Source organism: Hemitrygon akajei, chromosome 11, assembly GCF_048418815.1.
Source record: "Hemitrygon akajei chromosome 11, sHemAka1.3, whole genome shotgun sequence".
Lineage (NCBI taxonomy): Eukaryota > Metazoa > Chordata > Chondrichthyes > Myliobatiformes > Dasyatidae > Hemitrygon > Hemitrygon akajei.
Genome location: NC_133134.1, coordinates 89060603 through 89085326, shown reverse-complemented (window position 1 = coordinate 89085326; position 24724 = coordinate 89060603). Strand labels below are relative to the sequence as shown.

Here is a 24724-nt window from a genome sequence, read left to right as displayed (position 1 = left end):
AACTTGAAAGCAGGAAAACTATTTAGGTCGAAATCTTTATGGTTTCCCCTCCCACAAATAACCTATCTCTATGATATCTAGTGTAAATAGCCCATCAACGCTGTGATCATTTGGAAGCAGGTGCTTACAACTGTAAATAGAAACTGATATATTAAACAAGGACAATTTTTGTTTCTGCTGATTTGTTTTAAATGCTTAACATATGTTGTTCTTTTACGTTCTACTTTAAGCTGCTAGCACTAGGTAATATTCAGATTGAACCGTCTGGGAAACGCTGTAACTGGTGCTCCAGGACTAGTGGTCTGAGCCCAGGTCTGACAATTCCACGGTGCATTGAGCAAGGTCTGTACGAGATCCGGCCGAGCCTTGACTTAGAAATGACGTCTAGTTCTATCTTCTGAAAGACTCGAGGAATAAAAGGAAAGGAAACAGTGAAGCTTTAACTGTTTAACCTACCTATTTAACCCTAGCCTAATCACAGGGCAATTTGCAATGACCAATTAACCTATTAACCAGTAAGCCTTTGGACTGTAGGAGGAAAGCTGAGCACCGGGAGGAAACCCACGCCGACATGAAGAGAACGTACAGACGGCGACAGAATTGAATTCACAGTTCTGATGCCCCGAGCTGCAATAGCATCGCGCTAATCGCTAAATAAGGGAGAAAAAAAAAACACTGATAGGGATCCGAAATGGAACTTTGGAAGTACTCAGCAGATCAGGCAGCACCAGTGGAGAGAGAAAAACTGAGTTATCATTTCAGGTTTGGGTTCCTACGTCAGAATATTTTCATTTTCCTGAAACAGATAATCTCGTCATCATTTGATGGCAGGCCATAAACCCAAGGCATTCTGCGGATGCTGGATATCCAGAGTAACACACACAAAATTCTGGAAGAACTCTGCAGGCCAGGCAGCATCTATGGAGAGGAATAAATTGTCGACAGGGCCGAAACGTCGACTCTTTATTCCTCTCTCGAGATGCTGACAGACGTGCTGAGTTCCTCCAGCAGTTTTTGTGTGTTCCTCTGTGGTCTGATGGCTCTTGATAGGATGTTCAAATTAAAACTGAAAATACTGGCAGTACTCAGCAGGTCGGGTAGCATCAGTGGAGAGATAGAAAAACTGTTAATGTTTCAAGCCCATATAGCTTCATCAGAAGTTTTGTGGAAAATTGCTCTGCACAAGGTGATGCGGTAGGCTCCAGTCTATAGTGATTGTTGTTCAAACGCCCTTCACTGTCCGCTGGGCTCTCTCTGCTGCGAGGTGATGAGGGGCGTCTTGCAAGATCTAGAAATACAAGCAATTCACTGTTATCACTGTAACCCATCGCCACATTTGAACATCCAGCAAAGATCCCATTTCACTCTCTCCTCGACCAAGTCACCTCATCCTGCTAATAAACACGCGACCTTCTGTTGTTCCTTCTGCTCTTTAATGATCTCACGGTGAATGTTATCAGCTGAGAGGGCAGAGAGTTTCATGACATCGAGGGCCACTTTGTTTCGCTGTGCGACGTTGGGGGAAATTAGGTGGGAGGGTGCATATTTCAGACTAAGCACCTACCCTCACTCCCCCCTCTTGTAAATGAGCAGGGAGTCAGACAAGGAGCTGGAGTCCTTTACAGACACTGAGTTGTTATTCTTTTCAAAATTATTTGTTACAATAGCAAACTGTAAAGTAAATATAAGGCACTTACGGTGCCCTAAACCAAGCCCAGCACTGTATGAAAAAGCCTATGATCGGGTATTCACCTCGGGTGGAGTTAAAGCTCCCAGAATCACTGGTTAAATCGAGTGCCGCTTTGATCTTAACAAGCTCGAGATTGAAGATTCAAAATTATTTATTGTCACTCGTCAGTACACAAATGTAAAGGAGAACGAAATGATTGTTAATCCGGATCCGATGCGGCATAAAAACTCAATAAGCATAAATAAGTCAACAAAACAACACAATACATATAAATACATGAAGTTAACTGTATGCACATAAAAAGACGCCAGATACAGGAGTATCTGTACATAAGGTGACTGACAGAAAATGATGGTGGGTTAATGGGTGAAGGTGATGATCAGTTTCGGCTTGAGGAAGTAACTGTTTTTAAGTCCGGTGGTCGTTGCGTTGATACAGCTTCGGCTCACTGCATTGTCTTCGGAGCATCAAAGAGGCTAATGGACATTATGGGATTCACTGCATTCAGAGAACCTGCTAGTTACAAAAGAAGACAGCGAAGTTGCTGAGAGCAGCAGGCTCTGTGTGCAAAACTTTGATTCTTGCAAGCGTGGTCCTGGACACCAGAAATTAGGTAGAGAAAAAAGGCAATCCGGAGTGAATTCATCCGCACGGTGAGCAGGCGCCCACGTGCTCAGCTCCGTTCTGCTCGGAGCGTCTCCTCCGCCACATTGTCGAGTACCGCAGAGGCGGCAGCTCCCGGAGAGCAGCCCGCACCAGATCAGCGGGGAAACCGAAGAGGTTCGGGCGAAGATTTGCTCAGGCTCGGGTTCGGATTTCCAACACCTAAGCCCGACCTATGTAAAAACGCTGTGTCGCAGGCAAGATGGGGAGGTTTGGAGTGATTCTAGGAGCTTTCCATTACCTGGGGCTCTACGTCCAACTCTCCGCTTCTTCACAAGGTGAGAATCAGCTCTTGGCGATTCCGCTCGAAAGGTCCAGTGCGAGCAGCCGCGGCGAATAGACTTGGACTGCACTTAGAATTAACGGCACAGGCATTGCGCTTTATTTCTTAACCATAGAATATAACTTAAAGTTCCCATAGCTGCAATTAATGTCTTGATTATAAATTAAGGATTTAAAAAATATATTCTTTCAGTTTATGTATTTATAAGGAAGCTAGGTAGGTTAAAATCCGAATCGAGTCTACACCCTACCATTTATATTTATATACTATATTTATAAGCGTTGACTTCTAACAGATGGAAAACAAATATTCAAATCAAACATTGGATTTTATTCAGGATGGAAACTTCCTGCTCCCATTAGGATGATGGAACGCCCTGTGGTAGGCAAGAATAGAAACTGAGGAACATACAATATAACAAATCTCGCCATCCTTGTGTATCTGTGTGCGATCTTGTATATCAAGCCGTAATTGTACCATAGATTGCAAGTAATAATTAACCATTTGAAAACCAGTCAAGTGTTTGGAACGACTTTTAATTAATTTCTTTCTGTAGTTCGCACTGAATGACCGATAAACCTGCAATGCTATTTGCTTTGACTTCTAACTATTACATTTCAAAATAATAATTAATTCAATGATTACAAAAGTTGACAACATGTTTGAAAAGAGAAACGTCATGCTTATAATTTTTTACTTTTAATCAGTGGTATCCGACCCGGCTGTGACTGACTACAGTCAAAGAATAAGCTTGTCTTAGGTATTTGTAAACTGAGAGTGGAGTTGTGGACCTCTTTAAAAAGTTTGTCTCCTAAGTTATCTGAGATTAACTAGTATTTATGTGCATTTTCTTTTCTGTTAACCGTGGAGGGAGAGAAACAGTGGTTCTCTCCTTGATCTCCCAGTTTGAATGCTGAACTGTGTGAATGGTAACAACAGAATTCCACCTCCACCTTAGGCAGCGTCTAATAAAGTGACCTCTGAGTGTATGTTTGTGGTCTTCTGTTGCTGTAGACCATCCACTTCAAGTTTTGATGTGTTGTGCATTCAGAAAAGCTCCTCTGCACACCACTGTTGTAACACCTATTCTAACACCTGGAAATCTGCAGATGCTGGAAATTCAAACAACACACACAAAATGCTGGTGGAACACAGCAGGCCAGGCAGCATCTATAGGGAGAAGCGCTGTTGATGTTTCCTCAGGAAGGGTCTCGGCCTGAAACATCGACAGTGCTTCTCCCTATAGATGCTGCCTGACCTGCTGTGTTCCACCAGCATTTTGTGTGTGTTGTTATTCTAACACCTGTCAGCTTGAACCAGTCTGATCATTTTGTCTGACCTTTCTCATTAACAAGGTGTCCTTACCCACAGAAATGCCCTCACTGGATGTTTTATTTCTCTGTGAACTCTGGAGACTGTTGTGCATGAAAATCCCAGAAGATCAGCAGTTTCAGAGATTCTCAAACCACCCTGTCTGGCACCAACAATCATTCCATGGTCACTTAGATCACATTTCTTCTAATTCTGATACTTGGTCTGAACAACAACTGAACCTCTTAACTGTGTCCATAACCCTTAATACTGCCACATGAATGGCTGATTAGATATTTGCATTAATTAGCAGGTGTACCTAATAAAGTGGCCACTGAGTGTATTCTTCTGTTTCTGTACTCAGCGTGAGTAGACATTTGACATCACAGAGCAGAAGCAACCCTGTAAAGATTCACATATCTGAGAGAAATGTCTGTTAACACCATATTACAGCTAATATGGTGAACCTAAACATCTGCTCGCAATGTATGACGACTGGACTGGACTGGCCCCAGCTTTTGGTGGGGTGGGATGAGACCAGTGAAGGGCGGGGTGATATGCAGCGGAGGTTGGGGGATGGGGGTTGGGGAATAATTTGGCAGCAAATCATAAACATAAGGGATTCTGCAAATACTGGAAACCCAAAGCAACATACACAAAATGCTGGAGAAACTCAGCAGGTTAGGCAGTATCTATGGAGAGGAATAAAAGAGTTGACATTTCGGGCCAAGGCCCTTCATCAGGACAGCATCCTGATTGTTAAATATGATGACTCCGTTCAGGAGAAGCAAGCTGTTTTAATATGTGCCTTGTCTTATTTTCCATAGATAAAATCTAAAATGGTTCCCTCCTGGAGCCTGGTGTGCACGAAATTTAATGTGTTGAAATGCATTTTCCTGAAAAGGTCCAAAATACCTTAGTACATATAGTTATTTTTGACTGTGTGTATCCCTGTATTTGCCAAATAGCACACTTGTTCAGAGTAGAACAAATAAACTTTTTCTAAGCATCCGAATATACAAATGATTGACAACACTCAGTGTTCCATCCAGCCTCCCCCTCAGCTGTGACTATCTATATATCTCCACAATGACAAACCCCACCCACTCAATAGTGCAATCTTCAGAGAAAGCCAAAATAAAAGCCTAAACAACTTTGCCACAAAATGTATACTTTTATAAACTTAGTGATTTTTTCAAGTTTATATATTTAAATATATATGCAATCGAAAAATTATTTATTTAATATATTTAAAACTATATTTTATCAATAGATATTTAAAATGATACAATAAAATAGAATAACACATTTGCAATTGGAACAGAATAGTATTGCAAATTTAAGAATGCTTTTGGGAATTATTTCCTTACCCAGCATTGGGGTGTGAATGGCACAAATCAAGGCAGGCTCATAAAAGTAGACTGTGTCCCCAAACATGTCCAATACATAATGCTTATTTGTATATTAGTCTAGAAAGCTGCATGCACAGATTGTTACAGCTAGCTAATGAGTGTTTGCTATTGATTACACTGGATGAATCATTTTCCCCGTCAATGGACTGCATTATCTCAATATCTATAAAAAAATGAAATCCTGTTGGTTTCTAGGGGTATGTTTTAATTTACAGACATTGACAGTTAATTTTCATTTTGACAGCTTAGTTCTGGCAGTACTTTTAATTTACAGAGGTGAAAAGCTAATATTCAGTTTGAAACACAGGATATTTCATGAAAATGTAAGATATAATTAAAATCTGCATCAAAAGCTGTTCCTGTTCAATTCCTTTTACTTACTGCTGGATCTGGATGGAGGCAGGCTGTGGTGTTCACTGGAAAAGTGAGAATGCCCCCTGGTGATAAGAACAGATGCCCAGTACATTGATAACGAGTCAAAGCCAAAAGATGTTTAAATTATAATTAACCATTTTATTCTTTATAGACATTTCATCAAGAATGTGATGGTTGCATAATCGTAGCCTTTGCATTTTGATTTTCATTATGTTCTTTTCTCAATGCACAACACTCAGCATAATGTATTTAAACAAGCACCTTCTCTTTGTCCACCACAAAAGGCAGGATTTCCACACAAACTCCTTTTTAAATTTCACTTCTCACTCCCATTCCAGCATGTTGATCTTTGGCCCACGGTGCAGTCATGATGAGGCCACTTTCAGGTTGGAAGTCCATTTCTGTAACTCAGAGTAATTTCTCCCCCATCACACTTATTTCTTTTTTCTATTCCCTATTCTAGCTCGCCTCTCATTCCTTCTTTTCTCCTCACCTGCCCATCAACTCTCTCTGCCTCTCCTCTTTCCCTTTCTCCCACGGTCCACTTTCCTCTCCTATCAGATTCCTTCGTCAGCTCTTTGCCCCTTACAACTATCACCTCCCAGCTTCTCACTCAATTCCCCCTGCCCCCACTTACCCATCTGCTCCCTCAGCTGGTTTCACCTATCACCTTCTAGCTTGTAGATCTTCCCTCTCCCAACCTTCTTGTTCTGGATTCTGCCTCCTTCCTTCAGTCCTGGCATAGTTTCTTTGCCCAAAGCATTAACTGTTTATTCCACTCCATAGATACTGTCCGACTTGTTGAATTCCTCTAATATTTTGTGATTGTTGCTCAGGAGAATCTGCAGATTCTCCTGAGTTTGTAAAAGGAATGCTTTCTTCCCAGATACATCAAATATCTTTCCTTGGCTTATAATGTTCTTTGCTTTTGTTGGGCATGGGTATTGATGGAATGGGCCAAATTGCCCATTCTCAATTTGCTGCAGAGAATTTTGCTATGAGTCACTTTCTTGAGTTGCTATGGTTTGTATGTTGAGGTTACATCCATGGTCGTGTTATGAGGGAGCTTCAGGATTTTTAGCTTGCAGGGTCAAGAAAGATCTTTTCATCAGTACAGTGTGTGACCTGGAGGTATGGTGCCTTTGCCATGCATCCATTGTCCTTATCCTCTCAGGTTGTCAATGTTGGAAGTTCTGGAGATGCAATCAAAGAACTTTTGCTAATTAAACCACAAGACCATTTATAATTTCAGTGGATCTGTCCTGGGCCCAGCATGTAAGTGCCAATACAAAGAAAGTGCAGCAGTGCCTCAACTTCCTTAGACAGTTGGGAAGATTTGACATAACATCTGAAACTTTGACAAACTTCTATAGATGTGTGGTTGAGAGTATATTGACTGGTTGCATCATGGCCTGGTATGGAAACACCAATGCCCTTGTCATAGAAAACGTACAAAAAGTAGTGAATATAGCCCAGTACATCTCTAGTAAAGCCCTTCCAACTATTGAGCACATCTAAACAGAACACTGCCGCAGGAAAGCAGTATCCATCATAAAGGACCCCCACTATCCAGGCCATATTCTCTTGTTGATGCCATCAGGAAGAAGGTACAGGACCCTCAGGACACACACAACCAGGTTTAGGAACATTTATTACCCCTCAACCATCAGACTTTTGAATCAGAGGGGATAACTTCACTTAACTTGACTCGTCTCATCAGTGAACTGTTCCCTTAACCTATATATTCATTTTCAAGGGCTCTTCACCTCATGTTCTCAATACTTATTGCTTATTTATTTATTATTCCCTTTTGTATTTGCACATTTTGTTGTCTTTGTATGATGGGCGTTTTTCAGTCCTGTTGGATGCAATCTTTCATTGATTCTATTGTGTTTCTTGGATTTACTATGTATGCCCTCAAGAAAATATATCTCAGGATTGTATACGGTGACATATACATACTTTGATAATAAATTTCCTTTGAACTATGATCATAGACATTAGAACAGAATCAGGCAATTTGTCCTATCAAGTCTGCTCCACCATTCCATCATGGCTGATTTACTATCCCTCTCAACCCCATTCCCCTGTTTTCTCCCCATAACCTTTGATACCCTTGCTAATCAAGAAACTATTAGCTCTGCTTTAAATATACTCAATATCTTAGCCTCTGCAGCCATCTGTGGCAATGAATTCTGCAGATCACCAGCCTCTGGCTAAAGAAATTCCTCCTAATCCTTGTTCTGAAATGGACATCCCTCTATTCTGAGGCTGAGCCCTCTGGTTCTCAACTCCTTCCACTATAGGAAACATCTTCTCCATGTGTCAATCTAGGCCATTTAATATTTGATAGGTTTCAATGAGATCCCCCTTCATTCTTATAAAATTGGTACAATATCTAGAAAATATAGAGATAGCTGCCAGCTTCTAATACTTCCCCTTACCCTCATCTTTATGGCCAGAAATATCGACTGTTTGTTCCTCTCCATAGATGCTGCCTGATCTGCTGAGTTACTCCTGCATTTTTTGTGCATTGCTCTGGATTTCCAATATCTACAGAATCCTTTGTGTTTATAAACACCCACTGGTAATGAAGAAAGTTAATGCCAATGAAGGAGATGCTGGTCAAGTGAATTGCTTTGTCCTAAATAACATTGAACTTCTGAAAGTGCTGAACCTGTAGATATCCAGACAAGTGCAGAGCTTTTTGTCATACTGGTGACGTACTATGTTGATGACCCACATATTTTGGGTTCCCACAAAGTGTTTCAGAATTAAAGGAAAAGCTCTTCCTTGGTTTGTCTTGGGTGCAAATTACAGTACTTAAATTCAAGTTTGAGCAATGTACACTCAGTGGCTACTTTGTTAAATGAACCTGTATGCCTGTTCCCCTGTGAATCAGCCAATTATGTGGCAGCAACTCAATCCATAACAGCACGCAGACATGGTCAAGAGGTTCAGTTGTTGCTCAGACCAAACATCAGAATGGGGAAGAAATGTGATCTAAGACGCTTTGGCCATGGCATGATTGATAGTGCTAGATGGGGTGGTTTGAGTATCTGAGAAACTGCTGATCTCCTGGGATTTCCACACACAGCAGTTTCTAGTGTTTACAGAGAATTATGTAAATAAAACAACAACAAAAAACATACAGTGTTCAGCAGTTCTGTAGGCAAAAACACCTTGTTAATGAGAGGACAGAGAAGAATCACTAGACTGGTTCAAGCTGACAGGAAGGTGACAGTACTCAAATAACCACGAGTTACAACAGTGGTGTGCAGAAGAGCAACTCATCAGATCAGGCGGCATCTATGGAAAGGAGTAAAGAGCTGTTATTTGGGGCGATATCCTTAATCAGGACTAGAAAGGGAGGGGAAAGAAGCCAGAATAACAAGGTGGAGGAAGGGGAAGAAGTACAAGCTAGATGCAGATAGGTAAAGCCTTCAAAATCTGTCACTCGATTAATTGCTGCATAGGTTATGCCAATGACATGGTGGAAAATAATTATTTTACTTTAATTGGCAAAATTTTGTAAAACATTGTTATTAAGTGGTAATGGAGCATTTTATGCTATTTCTATTTTTTCATAAAAGTGATCTGAGGCAAAAGAATAAAGTCATTCAGTATTTTATGTTCTACACAAATCCTCAAGACACAAACCTGAGAGATATTACTGGAACCAAAATATTTAATTTAACAACCTTAAATACAATGCACCTCCATCATACAGTCTATCCTAGATTACCTAGTGTTATGTGATATACAACATATTAATAACATAAAATCAGTGAGATTTTCTGGCTTCTGATAAATTTGTACTTTTCATGGAATTAAACTTTCAGAAGTGGTTCGCATACCAAAGGTACATTGGAAAATAAAATGCTCGAGCCAGAGACTTAAAGAAATGGGTTTTGATCAGAAGAAGGAAAAAAATGCAGCCACAGGGTTGATTTCATGAACAGGAGGTGACATCTAGTCTGCATAATGACTTTGTGAAGTATTGGAACGCAATTCACAGTGAGGTGATACTATACGTGTTGCAAGGTCTAACATATTCTCCGTCTAAACCTTAAAGTAGATTTCAGGATGATTACATTACAGTACAGTTAATAAACGGAGAAATGCCACTCTCATTTTAAAGTTGCTGTAAGCTTCTGAGACCGTGTGCCATGAATAATAGAAATTTGTGGTAGTGAAAGATGCCTTCAAGCCTGTTGTGACCAGGCAGACAGACTAAGACCTACAGGAATAAAGCCATTGTACCTTATAGCTGGAATTCCAGAGTGGAGCTTGTAAATTACAGAATGTTATAAACACAAGAGATTCTGCAGGTTCTGCAACAAGCGATTTTTCCCAGTGGCCAACCATTTTAATTCCACTCCCCACTCCTATTCTGACATGTTGATTCATGGCCTCCTCCACAGCCACAATGAGGTTACTTTTAGGTTGAAGGAACACTACTTCATATTCCATTTGGGTAGCTTCCAAAACATCATTTCTCTAACTTTTGGCAATTACTTCCCATCTTGCACCTCCCTTTTTGCATTCCCCATTCCAGCTCCCCCTTTACCCCTCCTCACCTGCCCATCACCTCCCTCTTTCCTTTCTCCCAAGATCGACTCTCCTCCCCTTTCAGATGCCTTCTTTTCTCAGCCCTTTACCATTCCCCTCCCCACCAACCTACTTTCCCTTTCACCTGCTTCACCCATCACCTTCCATCTTGCTATCTCTTACTATCTTTCCTTTCAGTTAGTCCTGACGAAGGGTCTCAGCCCAAAACATCGACAGTGCTTCTCCTTATAGATGCTGCCTGGCCTGCTGTGTTCCACCAGCATTTTGTGTGTGTTGTTTGAATTTCCAGCATCTGCAGATTTCCTCGTGTTTGACCTTCTATCTTGTGCTCCTTCCCCTACCCCTGCCTTCGTATTCAGGCTTCTTCCCTCTTCCTTTCCAGTCCCAATGAAAGGTCTCAGTTCAGAACATCACTTGTTTCTTTCTTTCCATAAATGCTGCCTGACCTGCTGATTTCCTGCAAAATTCTTTGTGTGTTACTGCTGAATATTATGTTTTACTAGATTTTTTAAATATATGTGTGATGTGGGTTGTCCTACTTGCTATTGTCAGGCAGTAAGTTCCAGATTCACAATACATTCCGAATAAAATAAAGGAATGCATTCTTTATACCACTTAAATCTATTCCTCTCAGCTTCTCATCCTTTACTCAGGAAATAGGTCATTCCAACTCACAGTATCCAGGCCCCCAGTAACATTATAAACATTGATTCTGTCTGTCCTTGGTCTCCACTGCTCCACTGAAAATATCACCAATCTTCTCATCATTCCTCATCACTAAACACCACTGTAAACAGCCTTCCGACCTTAGAAAATTCCACTACTGATTTTCCCTTTTTCCTGTTGCCTGAACTTTAGGTTTAAATTGCTGCCTTCCCTTGGATCCTCTGGGCTTTTGCCTTCCTGACTAATTTATCTTCTGAGGCATTCTGAAAAGCTTTGCTAAATTCCACATATTCCACAACAAATGTGTTCCTTGGTGCCTCCTCAGAAATGCATTCGTTAGCCGGGCACACACCCCCTCAACAAGAACCGGCTGGCTGAATTTGACTAATCTCTGCCTTTCAGAAGGATGATTTATATCGTCCCTTGGATTTTTTTCCCAATAATTTACCCACCACTGATGTTCGGCTGACTGGCCTATAATTACTCAGTCTGTCTCTTTTTCTCTCTTTTAAATGAAAGCCTTACATCAGCTTTCATTGTTCCCTGGTGCCAAGCCATAATCAGAGAAGCTTGTCATACTAGAAGTATCCGCTATGTGCTTTGGATATTTCGGATGTTTTTCACCAACTTTTTAAAGTTATCACTTGAAAAATGAAAGCACTGTTAATATTGATGTGCTCTTGATTTTCTCATTGATTCAAGTAATATACTGTCTCAATATAATTCAAGTTTATTGCAGCTGTTTCATAAACTCACTCATTAATTAATTTAGAGATACAGCGATCTAGCTATGTAACCCCAGCCTAATCACAGGACGATTTACAATGAACAATTAACTTACTAACCAGTGTGCCTTTGGACTCTGGGAGGAAATCGGAACATCCAGAGGAAACCCACTCACTTACGGAAGGATATACAAGCTTCTTGCTGATGGTGCCATAATTGAACTCTGATGCCCCGAGCTGTAATAGTATCACACTAGTTGCCACTGCCTACTGCTGTGCCCATTTGTCACAAATACCAATGTATAATGGCACATTATGTATGAAATACTAATGGCAGAATAGTTCCATCATGGACTAGGTGGACTGAATGGCATGTTTCTGTGCTGTTGTGTTTTATTATTCTATGATTCTGATAAATGCCTATTATTAATGCCCAAAATGCTAGTCATTTTTATTTACACTTCTCTGAAAATATGTTAAAGTCTACCACAAGCCTTAGGAAAATAACTGGGAAAATTGCTACTTCTTTTCTTCAAGAATCACAATCAGAATCAGGTTTGTTATCACCAATATATATCATGAAATTTGTTGTTTTGTGGCAGCAGTACAATGCAATACATAAAGATAATATAGGTTACAATAAAAATATATTTTAAAAATTAAGTAGTGCAAAAAGAGAGCAGGATAGGAGGAGGTGTTCATGTGTTCGTGGACTATTCAGAAAGCTGATGGCAGAGGGAAAGAAGCTGTTCGGGAATCTGATGGCTTTAGGCTCTGTACCTCCTCCATGAAGGTAATAACAAGAAGGTAATAGCATGTCCTGTGTTGTTGGGTCCTTAATGATGAACACCGCCTTGGACTACATATGATTTCCATTGACGATCTACTGGTTTTGCCTTGTTAGTTTCTATATTTTTGATCACTCACATCATGTGCAGTACATGAGATGGAATATTAATTAACATACTTAATTTAATGGATTACTCTTTTCACCTATCCAAGCAGATATGGTGTAGTTTTACCCTATTGAGTAAGGAAGGAGAATTTACAATTACACCACAATGATAATGCATTTTAAAAATCATCATACAATGAACAGGGAATTTGCTGCTGTTTCCTTATTTCATTGGCAATTTATATCTTGTGCAAGAGCAAATATATATTTTTAAGGGGCGTGGACTAATCCCATTCTAAGATTAAAACACACTTAGTGGCAATTTTTTTAGGTACACCTGTTAATGCAAATATTTAATCAGCCAAACACATGACAGCAATTCAGTGCATAAAAGCATGCAGACGTGGACAAGTGGTTCAGTTGTTGTTCAGACCAAACATCAGAATAGGCAAGAAATGTGATCTAACTGATTTTGCTCATGGATTGGTTGTTGGTGCCAAACAGGGTAGTTTGAGAATCTCAGAACCCTGGGATTTTCACGCGCAATAGGTTTACAGATTTTAGAGAGAATGTTGCGAAAAACAATGAAAAAAAATCCAATGAGTTGGGGTTCACCTTGTTAGTGAGCGAGTTCACTGGAGAATGGCCAGATCAGTTCAAGGAAGGCAACGAAAACTCAAATAACCTGGCGTTACAACAACGTTGCACAGAAGAGCAGCTCTAGCATGCAGCACATCAAACCTGGAAGTGAATGGGCTACAGCCCCAGAAGACCATGAAGATACACCCAGTGGCCATCTTATTAGGTTCAGGGCTTTCCGTTTAATACAGTGCTACTGAATCTGTGTGACAGGGAAAGAAATGCGACTAAAAACATTACCAATAAAATATTTACTGAAGCAAATTGTGGTCAACTATCCCTGCAAACAATGAAGAAGTAAGCAGAGGTGAAGCTGATTCAAAGGATGAGCCGTACTGGTGCATCACAAAGCTGGAATGCAACTTGTTCAATATGGGGCAGAGTTGGTATTGCCGTCGTTGTTGGAGTGAATAGTTTGGAGAGGAGTCGAGGCAGAAGAGTTTCGGTGTCCCTCCACCTCATTCGGGTGTGATGTTGGATTGCTCCACTCACCAACCTGATTCAGTGAGATTGAGAATGACTTCAGGTGTGTCACTGCGCCAGGGCCCAGGAAGGAGGCACTACCCGGTTGCTTGGACAATTTAAACGCAAGCCCAGATAGACTGGAAAGACTGAGTGTCAGGACAGGAGGCAAGGGTCAGTCTGATTTTGCTCGTTCTTCTGTGATGTTCATTCCTCTCTCTGGAAGCTGTCCTGAGCCTCCTGGTGTTTTTGCTCTGCTAATATGATGAACTGAAATCAAGACTTGGGCCTACTCTTCCGGATGCTCTGGGAGTGAATCTAAGGTTTCAGTCTGGTCCGGAATGCACTTGTTTGATTCTATCCTTTGCCTGATGTGTGTTTTTTCCCTCTTTCTCTGAGCAGTGGTTTTGGTCTTCCTTCTGTTTAATTGGGTTATTCAGGTTTCTTGCTTTGTGGCTGCTGGTAAGGTGCATAATAAAGTGGCCAATGAGTGTATATCTGTATTAACATTTTTAATATTGTGATGCATTTCCATTAAATGATAACCTTCTGAGTCATAATCTGGTTCATGGAGCTGAGGGAACAATGGAATAATTTATTTTGTCATCTGATTCCTGCATATACCTGAAATATTAACCAATTGATCTAACCACAGGCCTTTTCCTCCCTCTGTAGGCAGATGACTAACACAACACACGTATAATTAACAGGTTATCAGGGATTCAAATACTATTATCCAGGAGAGATGTAGAATTAAATTTAGAGTGACAATGACAATCCCAAATATTCTATGCGGTGATTTGGTTTAAGTTTCAATTCCATTATCTAATAGAAAAAGAGGAAACGATATAGGAGCAACAAAAAAAGGCCATTTTGCCCAATCAGTCTGCTCCGCCAATCAATCATGGCAAAATGTAAGTTAGATCATTTTTAAATTATCATAAATAGAGAAATCATATCACAGATTTAATAAAACATCAAAATTTTCTTCATAGTTTAGCAAGTTACATCATGATTGAGAGTTAAAAACCTCAATATGATAAAGACACAAAAACACAACCTAATCAGAGGATTAAAGAAACATTCAAGCTTATAACAACTTAGTAAAAAATAAATGAGTGTAATTCATATTAATTAGTTTATAAACTAATTATAGATGAATGCTTTAGTATGTTAATGGGAAGCAGTGGAATGCTTCCAATTCTGCAATCATGTCAGAAGTTAACAACTCATTTGTACGTTCATGACTTATCAAGTCTTTCTCCTGTAAGTGATGCGTAAAGTCAAAATAACAAATCATTCATGTACTGGGTCATTATGTGGAGAATTTAAAAAGAACATACACAAAAAGGGGAATACCAGATTATCTAGAACAATCTACTGTGTCTTGACATTTATCCATAAACCTCTCTGAGATTGCAACATAACATTCGCAGAATCTTTCATCAATTTACTGTTAGGATTGGAAAACAGTCCTTCAAAGAACATACAGAATAGGTAACAGAAACATATCTTAAACATCTTGGTAATTTCTATTGAATCTCTTTGAGAAGAATTCTTGACATTCTGAATATACAAGAAATATTCTTTATTGCATTGAATAAAATTTATCTGTTAATTTGCTGAAAGACCAATTCAGAGCAAACTGGTAGAACACGAATAAAATTTAATATTCAATTTACAGTAATGATATGGGTATAACTGAGTAATATTACAGAACGTAAATAAACAATGCACATTTAATCTCATTGTTCTTTAAAGTATTTTCCTTGCATTTTTTTCTTGGGCATTGTGTGAATGTCATTGATTAAATGCAGGATTTATTGTCTGTCTATAATTGCCCTTGAGAAGGACATGTAGTGAAGCAGCCTTCTGAACTACTGCAGTCTTTGTGATGAAGGTGTTACTATAGTCCTGTAAGGTACAGACTTCATTTTGATCCAATAATAAAAAAAATCAATGGCAATCTTCACTCAGTGGGCACTTTATTAGATACCTCCTGTACTTAATAATGCGGCCACTGAGAGAATGTTCGTGGTCTTCTGAGGTTATATTCATGCTCCTCTGTTTCTGTAGCCATCCATTTCAAGGTTTGGTACGTTGTGCATTCAGAGATGCTCTTCTGCACACCACTGTTGTAATGTATGGTTATTTGAGTTACTGTCACCTTCCTGTCAGAAATGCTGCACACTGGATGTTTGCTTGTTTTTCGCACCATTCTCTGTAAACTCTGGAGACTGTTGTGTGTGAAGGTCCCAGGAGATCAGCAGTTTCTGAGTTACTCAAACCACCCTGTCTAGTGCCAAAAATCATCCAATGGTCAAAGCATCTTAGATCAGATATATTCCCCATTCTGATATTTGGTCTGAGCAACAACTGAACCTCTTGACCATATCTGTATGTTTTTCTGCAATAAGTTTCTGCCATATGAAAGCCTGATGAGATATTTGCATTCAGGTGCAGGTGTACCTAATAAAGTGGCCACTGAGTGTATATCCAAGCTGACATATAGCATGGGATGAATCATGCAGATTGTTCCACACACTTGACTTCCCCAAGTGGAGGCTGTAGGCTAAGAAGGATGTTTGAAGATCCATACCTCAAACCCAGCACAAAGGTCATGGTCTTCTCCTCAACAGCCTCTCCCCTCTCTCTGGTGTCCCTGCTCCTTCCCTTTCTCCAATGGTCTACTTTCTTTTGCTATTAGATTCCTTCTTCTTCACCCTTTACTTCTTCCATCTGCACACCTTCTCACATTATCCCCCCACTCACACCTACCTACCGTCATCCATCACCTTCCAACTTGAGTTCTTTCCCCCCTCCACCACCATCTTGTTTTGGACTCTTCTCCCTTCCTTTCCAGTTCTGCAGAAGGGTCTTGGCCTGAGACATTGACTGTTTATTACTCTACATAGATGTTGCCTGAGTTCCTGCAGCATTTTGTGTGCTTGCTTATGGTCTAATAGTTTGTCCTTGTTGCCTGCATTATCTACCTCTCCAGTGGACTGGAAAGATGCTGTTAATGCTGTTCCCGAGAATTTCCTAGACCCACTGGAGCAGAAAAGTGAACCACATTCTGTGTCTTTTCCTTGCCAGCATTTGCAGTCAGCCCCACTAGACGTGACACTTCATTCTTGTGCCAAACATCAGGCTTCTGAATCAGATGCTATAGATCAGGCTCTGTAATGTAAGGTGGAATGAGGAAAAGATTCAAGGATGAGGCTGAAAACCCCTGTTAAAAAAAAAAGCAACACACACCAGCTTCCAGGAATCCTGGCTGTGTCATGAAATGTCAGGAAAAACATAGAGAACCTGGAGCCCGTAAGTCAGTAGTACCCAGAGGCTGGTTTAAGCTGCCGTAGACAGGTACCACCTCACAAACTTGGCACCAAACGACTGCCTAAAAATGAAAAGCAGTAGATGTTGTGGTTTGCAGAGCTCTGTTGAGAAAGCTTGACAACTTTGTAGGTCATAAACACAAGATATTCTGCAGATGCTGGAAATCCAGAGCAACACAAAGAAAATGCTGGAGAAACTCAGCAGGTCTGGCAGCATCTATGGAGAGGAGTTGACATTTCATGCCAAGATGCTTCATCAGAACTGGAAAGGAAGCAGAAAGAAGCCAGAATAAGAAGGTGGGAGAGGGGCAGGAATACATGCTGGCAGGTGACAGGTGAGACCAGGTAAGGGCGAAGGTGGGTGGGGGAGGAGCAGCTCCTGATTCCATTCTGTTTCTGATTTGGATGTCTTGCTGTGCTGTTACTGAAGTCAGAGATTAGTTCAACGGTGACGAGAACAGGAAACTGGTGCCAAGAGCTGCAGGCAAACTGGCCCATCGTCACTGTTGGTAGTAATGCAGGACTGACCAGAACAGAAATGGCCACTCTGGCTCACCTCACCCACTCTGACCATGGTACTTTCCTGCTCTATTCCATTGCCTTCAATTAGACCATTCCTACTGAACTACCTGTCTCTACACCTTTCCCACTGAAGTACCTGTCCAAAGGGCTCTTAACCTCTTGGCCTTTCCTATTGAATTACCTATCCAAAGGTTTCTTGACCTCTAAGCCTTTCCCACTGAAGTACCTGTCCAAAGGGCTTTTAACCTCTTGGCCTTTCTTACTGAATTGCCTGTCCAAATGATTCATAACTTCTATTGCTTTCCAATGAAATATTTGTCCAAACGTCTTTTATCTGCGTTTATCTCCTCCTCCTTCTTCATTCCAGATAACCACCACTCTCTGAACAACTTACCCCTCAGGTCTCCTTTGAATTTATTCCCTCTTACAATCACCTGGGCCCTAGAATTCTAGGTGCTCCCTACCTTGAGAAAAGAATTCCATCTATCTGATATGCACCCCTCATAGTTTCATAAACATCTGTCAGAAAGCCTGTGAACATTCAATGTTCTTACAATGATAATTCTTTTGAATGTTAATATTTTCCATATCACCAGTAAATCAGTAGACAATGGTTAATGCAAATTCCATGCTATTTTGTAACTCAGAATTTCAAAATACAGTCAAAAACTTTGCCCACAGCAGTAAACATGGAAAAGGGCCTTCAAACCATCCAGTTTATGCCCAGTCCCGCACCCCGCACCTCTGTCAAATACCTCATTCTCCTACACTCCAGGGAATAAAGTCCTAACCATTTCAATCTTTCCCTATCACTCAGATCCTCAAGTTCTGGTAAATTTTCTCTGCACTCTTTCAATCTTATTGACAACTTACCTGCTGGTAGGTAACTAGAACTGCATAGCATATTCAAAATTTGGTCTCAACAACATCTAAATTAAATATCTGTAGAGCATTTTTAAACAACCAATAAAAGGCAAGGAAAATAAGATGTGCTAGAACAGTCATCACAGTTAGAATACTAGATATTTATTGAGTGCATACTACTTACCTTCCATATTCCTACAGCAAAAGGAAAAGAGTGTGCATTTGGATATATCTCAAAGAATCTTAGCAGAGGAGGAAATAATTTAGTCTCATCATCTGTTCTGTGTCAGAAATCCCATTTAATCCAATCCCTGCTCATTGCTTATGTCCTCAATGTTCTTTCCTTTGTGTTCTTAAATGTAATTATGACAAGGTTAATAATTCCTCATGATCACAAATTCTATACCTCCACTTACAATGACAATGGTCACTGATCCACATCTACTGTAATAAATGCTTCTAGTTACTGAACCATTCATCAGTGTTGGTAATTGTTCAGCTTTGTTGCTTTCCAGCTATTTCATGAGATTGTTCATTTCTGTTAGGTTCCTCTTTAGTTTCTCTGTACCAGTGTCACCCTCCCACCAACGAGCACATCTACAAGAATCGCCACTGCAGGAAAGCAGCATCCATCGTGAAGAACCCCCACCATCCAGGCCACGCTGTCTTCTCATTGCTGCCATCAAGAAATAAGTACAGGAGCCTTGGGTCCTACAACACCGTGACCAGGAGCAGTTACTACCCTTCAGTCATCAGGCTCCTGAACCAGAGTGGATAACTTCATTCACTTCAACACTGAACTGATTCCACAACTTATGGAGCGAATGTTGAAGGATTTTGGCCTGAAACTTCGATTGTACTCTGTTCCATTGTACTTGGATTCAAGTGTAACCCGTCTTTTTTGTACAGGTCACGCCTGCCCCAAAAGAGGTCCCAATGATCTAGAAAGCTGAATCCGAGGGGGAGATTTGCTAAGGCTATTGAAGAGAATGTAAACTAAAATTGCTGGGGGGTGGGAACCAAACTGAACAGATGCCGGTAGGGCAGTTGGCTCACAAACAGAGAAAGCTTGTAGGCAGTGTGAGAAGGAGGATATGCAGATGATAGAGAAGGGATGCACTCAGACTGATGGTTTAGCATCATGAACAAAGTGGGTGAGCATAAAGCATAGATCAGTATTTGGAGCTATGATTCTGTGGCCATTACAGAGACTTGGATGGCTCAGGGGCAGGAATGGCTACTTAGAGTGCCAAGTTTTATATCTTTCAGAAAGGACAGGGAGGGGGGCAAAAGAGGTGGAAGCGTGACACTGCTGTTAGAGGTAGTGTCACGGCTGCAGAAAAGGAGGTAGTCATGGAGGGATTGTCTACTGAGTCTCTGTGGGTGGAGGTTAGAAACAGGAAGGGGTCAATAACTCTACTGGGTTCTTTTTATAGACCACCCAATAGTAACAGAGGAGCAGATAGGGAGACAGATTCTGGAACAGTGCAATAATAACAGGGTTGTTGTGATGGGAGATTTTAATTTCCTCAATATTGATTGGCATCTCCCTGGAGCAAGGGGTTTAGATGGGGTGGAGTTTGTTAGGTGTGTTCAGGAAGGTTTCTTGACACAGTATTTAGATAAGCCTACAAGAGGAGAAGTTGTACTTGATCTGGTATTGGGAAATTAACCTGGTTAGGTGTCAGATCTCTCAGTGGGAGAGCATTTTGGAGATAGAGATCACAATTCTATCTCCTTTACCATAACATTGGAGAGGGTTAGGAGCAGACAAGTTAGGAAAATATTTGATTGGAGTAGGGGATAATATGAAGCTATCAGGCAGGAACTTGGAAGCATAAATTGGGAGCCAGCTGTTCTCAGAGAAATGCACAGAAGAAATGTGGCAAATGTTCAGGGGTTATTTGCGTGGCGTTCTGCATAGGTACGTTCCAATGAGACAGGGAAAAGATGGTAGGGTACAGGAACCATGGTGTACAAAGGCAGTTGAAAATCTAGTCAAGAAGAAAAGAAAAGCTTATGAAAGGTTCAAAAAACTAGGTAATGATAGAGATCTGTAAGATTATAAGGCTAGCAGGAAGGAGCTTAAGAATGAAATTAGGAGAGCCAGAAGGGGCCATAAGAAAGCCTTGGCAGGCAGGATTAAGGAAGACGCCAAGGCATTCTACAAGTATATGAAAAGCAAGAGGATAAGATGTGAGAGAATAGGACCAATCAAGTGTGTCAGTGGAAAAATGTGTATGGAACTGGAGGAGGTAGTGAAGGTTTCTTAATGAATACTTCGCTTGTATTCACAATGGAAAAGGATCTTGGCAATTGTAAGGATGACTTACAGCGGACTGTAAACCCTGAGCATCTTCTTAGGTTGTCCATTGGAATCTGATGACAACATCCACCCCTTTAATGGGGTGAGATCTTTGATGACTATACAGTCCTATCCTGGACCCACAAGTTCTATTGCAGGTGGGACATGTACCGTTAGTGGTGGTAGTGATGGCAACCGTCGCTGCATTTCTCCTGGCTCTCTTCTGCTGTCTTCTGGTTGTTCTCTCCATCTCCAGAATACGAACCCCGTCCCTACACAGCTGTCGCCAAGTGTTACGGTCAGCAGCAACATCCTCCAGGTCCTCAGGTCTGATCTTGCACTTCCTTAAAGCATTCTTCATCCGATCCTTAGAGCGCTTCTTCGGCCCTCCTGCTGAGCGTCGACCATGATGTAGCTGGCCGTATAACACTCTGCGGGGTAGCCGACATGGGAGTATCCTTATAACATGCCCCAGCCACTGCAACTGATGCTGGGTGATTATGGCCTCAATACTTCTACAGTTGGTCTTTACAAGTATTTTGATGTGAGGCACCCACTCATGCCAGGTAATTCCCAGGATGCACTGGAGGCAGCTTATGTGGAAGTGCTCCAAGGACTTGATGTGACGGCTGTAGGTTACCCAAGCTTCACAGCTGTAAAGGAGGGTGGTGAGCCAGACCGCTTGGTATACGGTGACCTTTGTGGAGGGACGAAGGCTCCTGTTCTGAAAGACTCTACGCTGAAGTCTCCCAAAGGCAGCTGATGCCTGTTTAATGCGGCTCTGGATGTCGTTGTCAATGCTGCTATCCTCAGAGAGAATGCTCCCAGATATTTGAAAGATGGCGCTACTGACAGCTTTTCATCACCAACAGTGAAAGCAGGTAGGGTGGGTGGGACACTGGTACCCCATTGGCAAACCACTTCTGTCTTGGTGGTATTGACAGTCAGCCCCATCCTGCTGTACGCTCTCACCGCCACAGCAAGGACAGTCTGAAGATCCTCTGGAGTGTGGGCCACAAAAGCACAGTCGTCTGCATACTGCAGCTCCAGGACCCCCTCTCTATGATCTTTGCATCATCAATGTAGACGGGAGAGGTTCTGGAGGACTGGAGGGTTGAAGATGTTGTTCTCTTATTCAAGAAGGGAGTAGAGATGGCCCTGGAAATTATAAACCAGTGAGTCTTACCTCAGTAGTTGGTAAGTTGTTGGAGAAGATCCTGAGAGGCAGGATTTATGAACATTTAGAGAGGCAGAATATGATTAGGAATAGTCAGCATGGCTTTGTCAAAGTTAGGTCGTGCCTTACAAGCCTGATTGAATTTTTTGAGGATGTGACTAAACACATTGATGAAGGAAGAGCAGTAGGTATAGTGTATATGGATTTCAGCAAGGCATTTGATAAGGTACCCCATGCAAGGCTTATTGAGAACATAAAGAGGCATGGGATCCAGGGGGACCTTGCTTTGTGGATCCAGAATTGGCTTGCCCACAGAAGACAAAGAGTGGTTGTAGACAGGCCATATTCTGCATGGATGTCGGTGACCAGTGGTGTGCCTCAGGGATCTGTCCTGGGACCCTTTCTCTTTGTGATGTTTATAAATTACCTGTATGAGGAAGTGGAGGGATGGGGTAGTAAATTTGCTGATGACACAAAAGTTAGGGGTGTTGTGGATAGTGTGGAGGGCTATCAGAGGCTACAGCAGAACAAAACTGGGCTGAGAAGAGGCAGATGGAGTTCAACCCAGATAAGTGTGAAGTGGTTCATTTTGGTAGGTCAAATATGATAGCAGAAGATAGTATTAATGGTAAGACTCTTGGCAGTGTGGAGGATCTTAGGGTCCGAGTCCACAGGACACTCAAAGCCGCTGTGTGGTTAAGAAGGCATATGGTGTATTGGCCTTCATCAACCATGGGATTGAGTTCAAGAGCCGAGAGGTAATGTTACAGCCTTATAGCACCCTGTTCATACTATACTTGGAGTACTATGCTCAGTTCTGGTCAGCTCACTACAGGAAGGATGTGGAAACTATCGGAGGAGATGTACAAGGATGTTGTCTGGATTGGGGAGCATGCCTTATGAAAATACGTTGAGTGAACTTGGCCTTCTCTCCTTGGAGTGACAGAGGATGAGAGGTGTATCAGATGATGAGAGGCATTGAGCGTGTGGATAGTCAGAGGCTTTTTGTCAGGGCTGAGATGGCTAACACGAGAGGGCACAGTTTTAAGGTGCTTGGAAGTAGGTACAGAGGAGATGTCAAGGATAAGTTTTTTACGTAAAGACTGGTGAGTGCGTGGAATGGGCTGCTGGTGACGGTGTTGGAGGCGGATACGATAGGATCTTTTAAGAGACTCCTGGACAGGTACATGGAGCTCAAAAAAGGGCCATGAGTAACCCCAGGTAATTTCTAAAGTAAGGACTTGTTCGGTACAGCTCTGTGGGCCAAAGGGCCTGTATTGTCCTGTAGGTTTTCTATGTTTCTAATTGAACTCTGATCTCTGATGCCTCGAGCTGAAATAGCTTTGCACTAACTGTTACACTACCATGGCACCCACTAGTTAATTTGTTTGTCTTTGTTTCATTAATTCACTTGTGTTTATTTTTAATCTAATGTAAATACCTGCAAGAAAATGAATCTCAGGGTAGTATTTGGTGACATATACTTTGAAGTTTGAACAAGGCAATTTCCTTGTGGGTTTGACACTTTGTCCGTAACGGGGTGGGGATAAATCAGCTCAGAATATCCAGTTGTTGTTTAATCAGATCTAGCATAGCTTTAATTTTGTTTGCTGAGCATATGTATACACTACAATACAGTGTAGGAAAGCATGTGGTCATGCAATTTGGTAGAAGGAATAAAGGGGTAGACTATTTTCTAAATGGGGTGCAAGTTTATAAATCGAAGGTGCAAAGGAACTTGTGAATCTAGTGCAGGATTCCCTGAAGGTTAACATGCAGGTGGAGTCAGTGGTAAGGAAGACAAATGCAATGTTAGTATTTATTTTGAGAGGACTAAAATATTAAAACGATGATAAGCATTGTTCAGACTAATGTGTATTGTGAGCAATTTTCGCCCTATATCTAAGAAAGGAATTGTTGGCCTTGGAGAGGGTCCAGAGGAATTTCACAAGAATGATTCTGAGAATGAAAGCATTAATATATGAGAAGAGTTTGATGGCTTGGGTCCTGTAATCACTGGAGTTTAGAAAAATGAGGGGATCTCATTGAAACCTATTGAATTTTGAAAGAACTAGATAGAGTGGACATGGAGAGACTGTTTCCAAAAGTGGGGAGTTTAGGACCCTGAAGGCACAACCTCAGAAAGACATTCCTTTAAAACAGAGGTGAGGAAGAATTTCTTTAGCCAGAGGGTGCTGAATCTGTGGAATTACTAGCCATAGATGGCTGTGGAGATCAAGTTGTTGCGTATAGTTAAAGGTTCTTAATTAGTAAGGGTGTCATGGGTTACACGAGAAGGCAGGAGTATGGTGTTGAGAGGGATAATAAATCAGCCATGAACAAATGGTGGAGCAGTCTCGATGGGCCGAATGGCTAATTCTGCTCGTAGGTCTGATCATCTTATATATGTTTTATCTAATATTTTTCTAACAACATGATCTATTACCACTACTGTGTTATCCCCTTGAGCATTGGCAGCCTTCTGTAAGGAAAGTAAGATGGGCTTTTGCTCTACCACTGCAGCACTGTTGCAGTCAAGGACAGACACATTAATATGGCAACCTTGTACTGTATCTATACATGGACACTGAAAGGCTGTTTTCCAGAAAAAGGCAGCACATCATTTTCCTTATCAGATTGCTCATATGGCAAACCATTAATTAACTTGATTCTAACTGTATCACCTTTGGTAGGAAGTAGGAGCAGGTATTTCACAGTAAGGGCAGTTCAAAATCAATCAGCCTTGAGATGTCAAAGTAACAAAGGCATTTTAATATATATTTATTTGTCATGTTCTATTGTGCACCATTATAGGTGAATATAAT

The 24724-nt window shown here is 41.2% G+C and overlaps 1 protein-coding gene across 1 annotated transcript in view; it reads left to right on the top strand.

The window, feature by feature from the left end:
- Positions 1 to 2150: 2150 nt before the first annotated feature.
- The window catches only part of vstm2la (V-set and transmembrane domain containing 2 like a), a 250069-nt gene continuing 227495 nt past the window's right edge, over positions 2151 to 24724 (top strand). Inside the window, exon 1 of the mRNA XM_073061343.1 lies at positions 2151 to 2631. Within this exon, the coding sequence (XP_072917444.1) occupies positions 2556 to 2631 (76 nt within the window). The 5' untranslated portion in view covers positions 2151 to 2555. The remainder of the gene's footprint in view (positions 2632 to 24724) is intronic.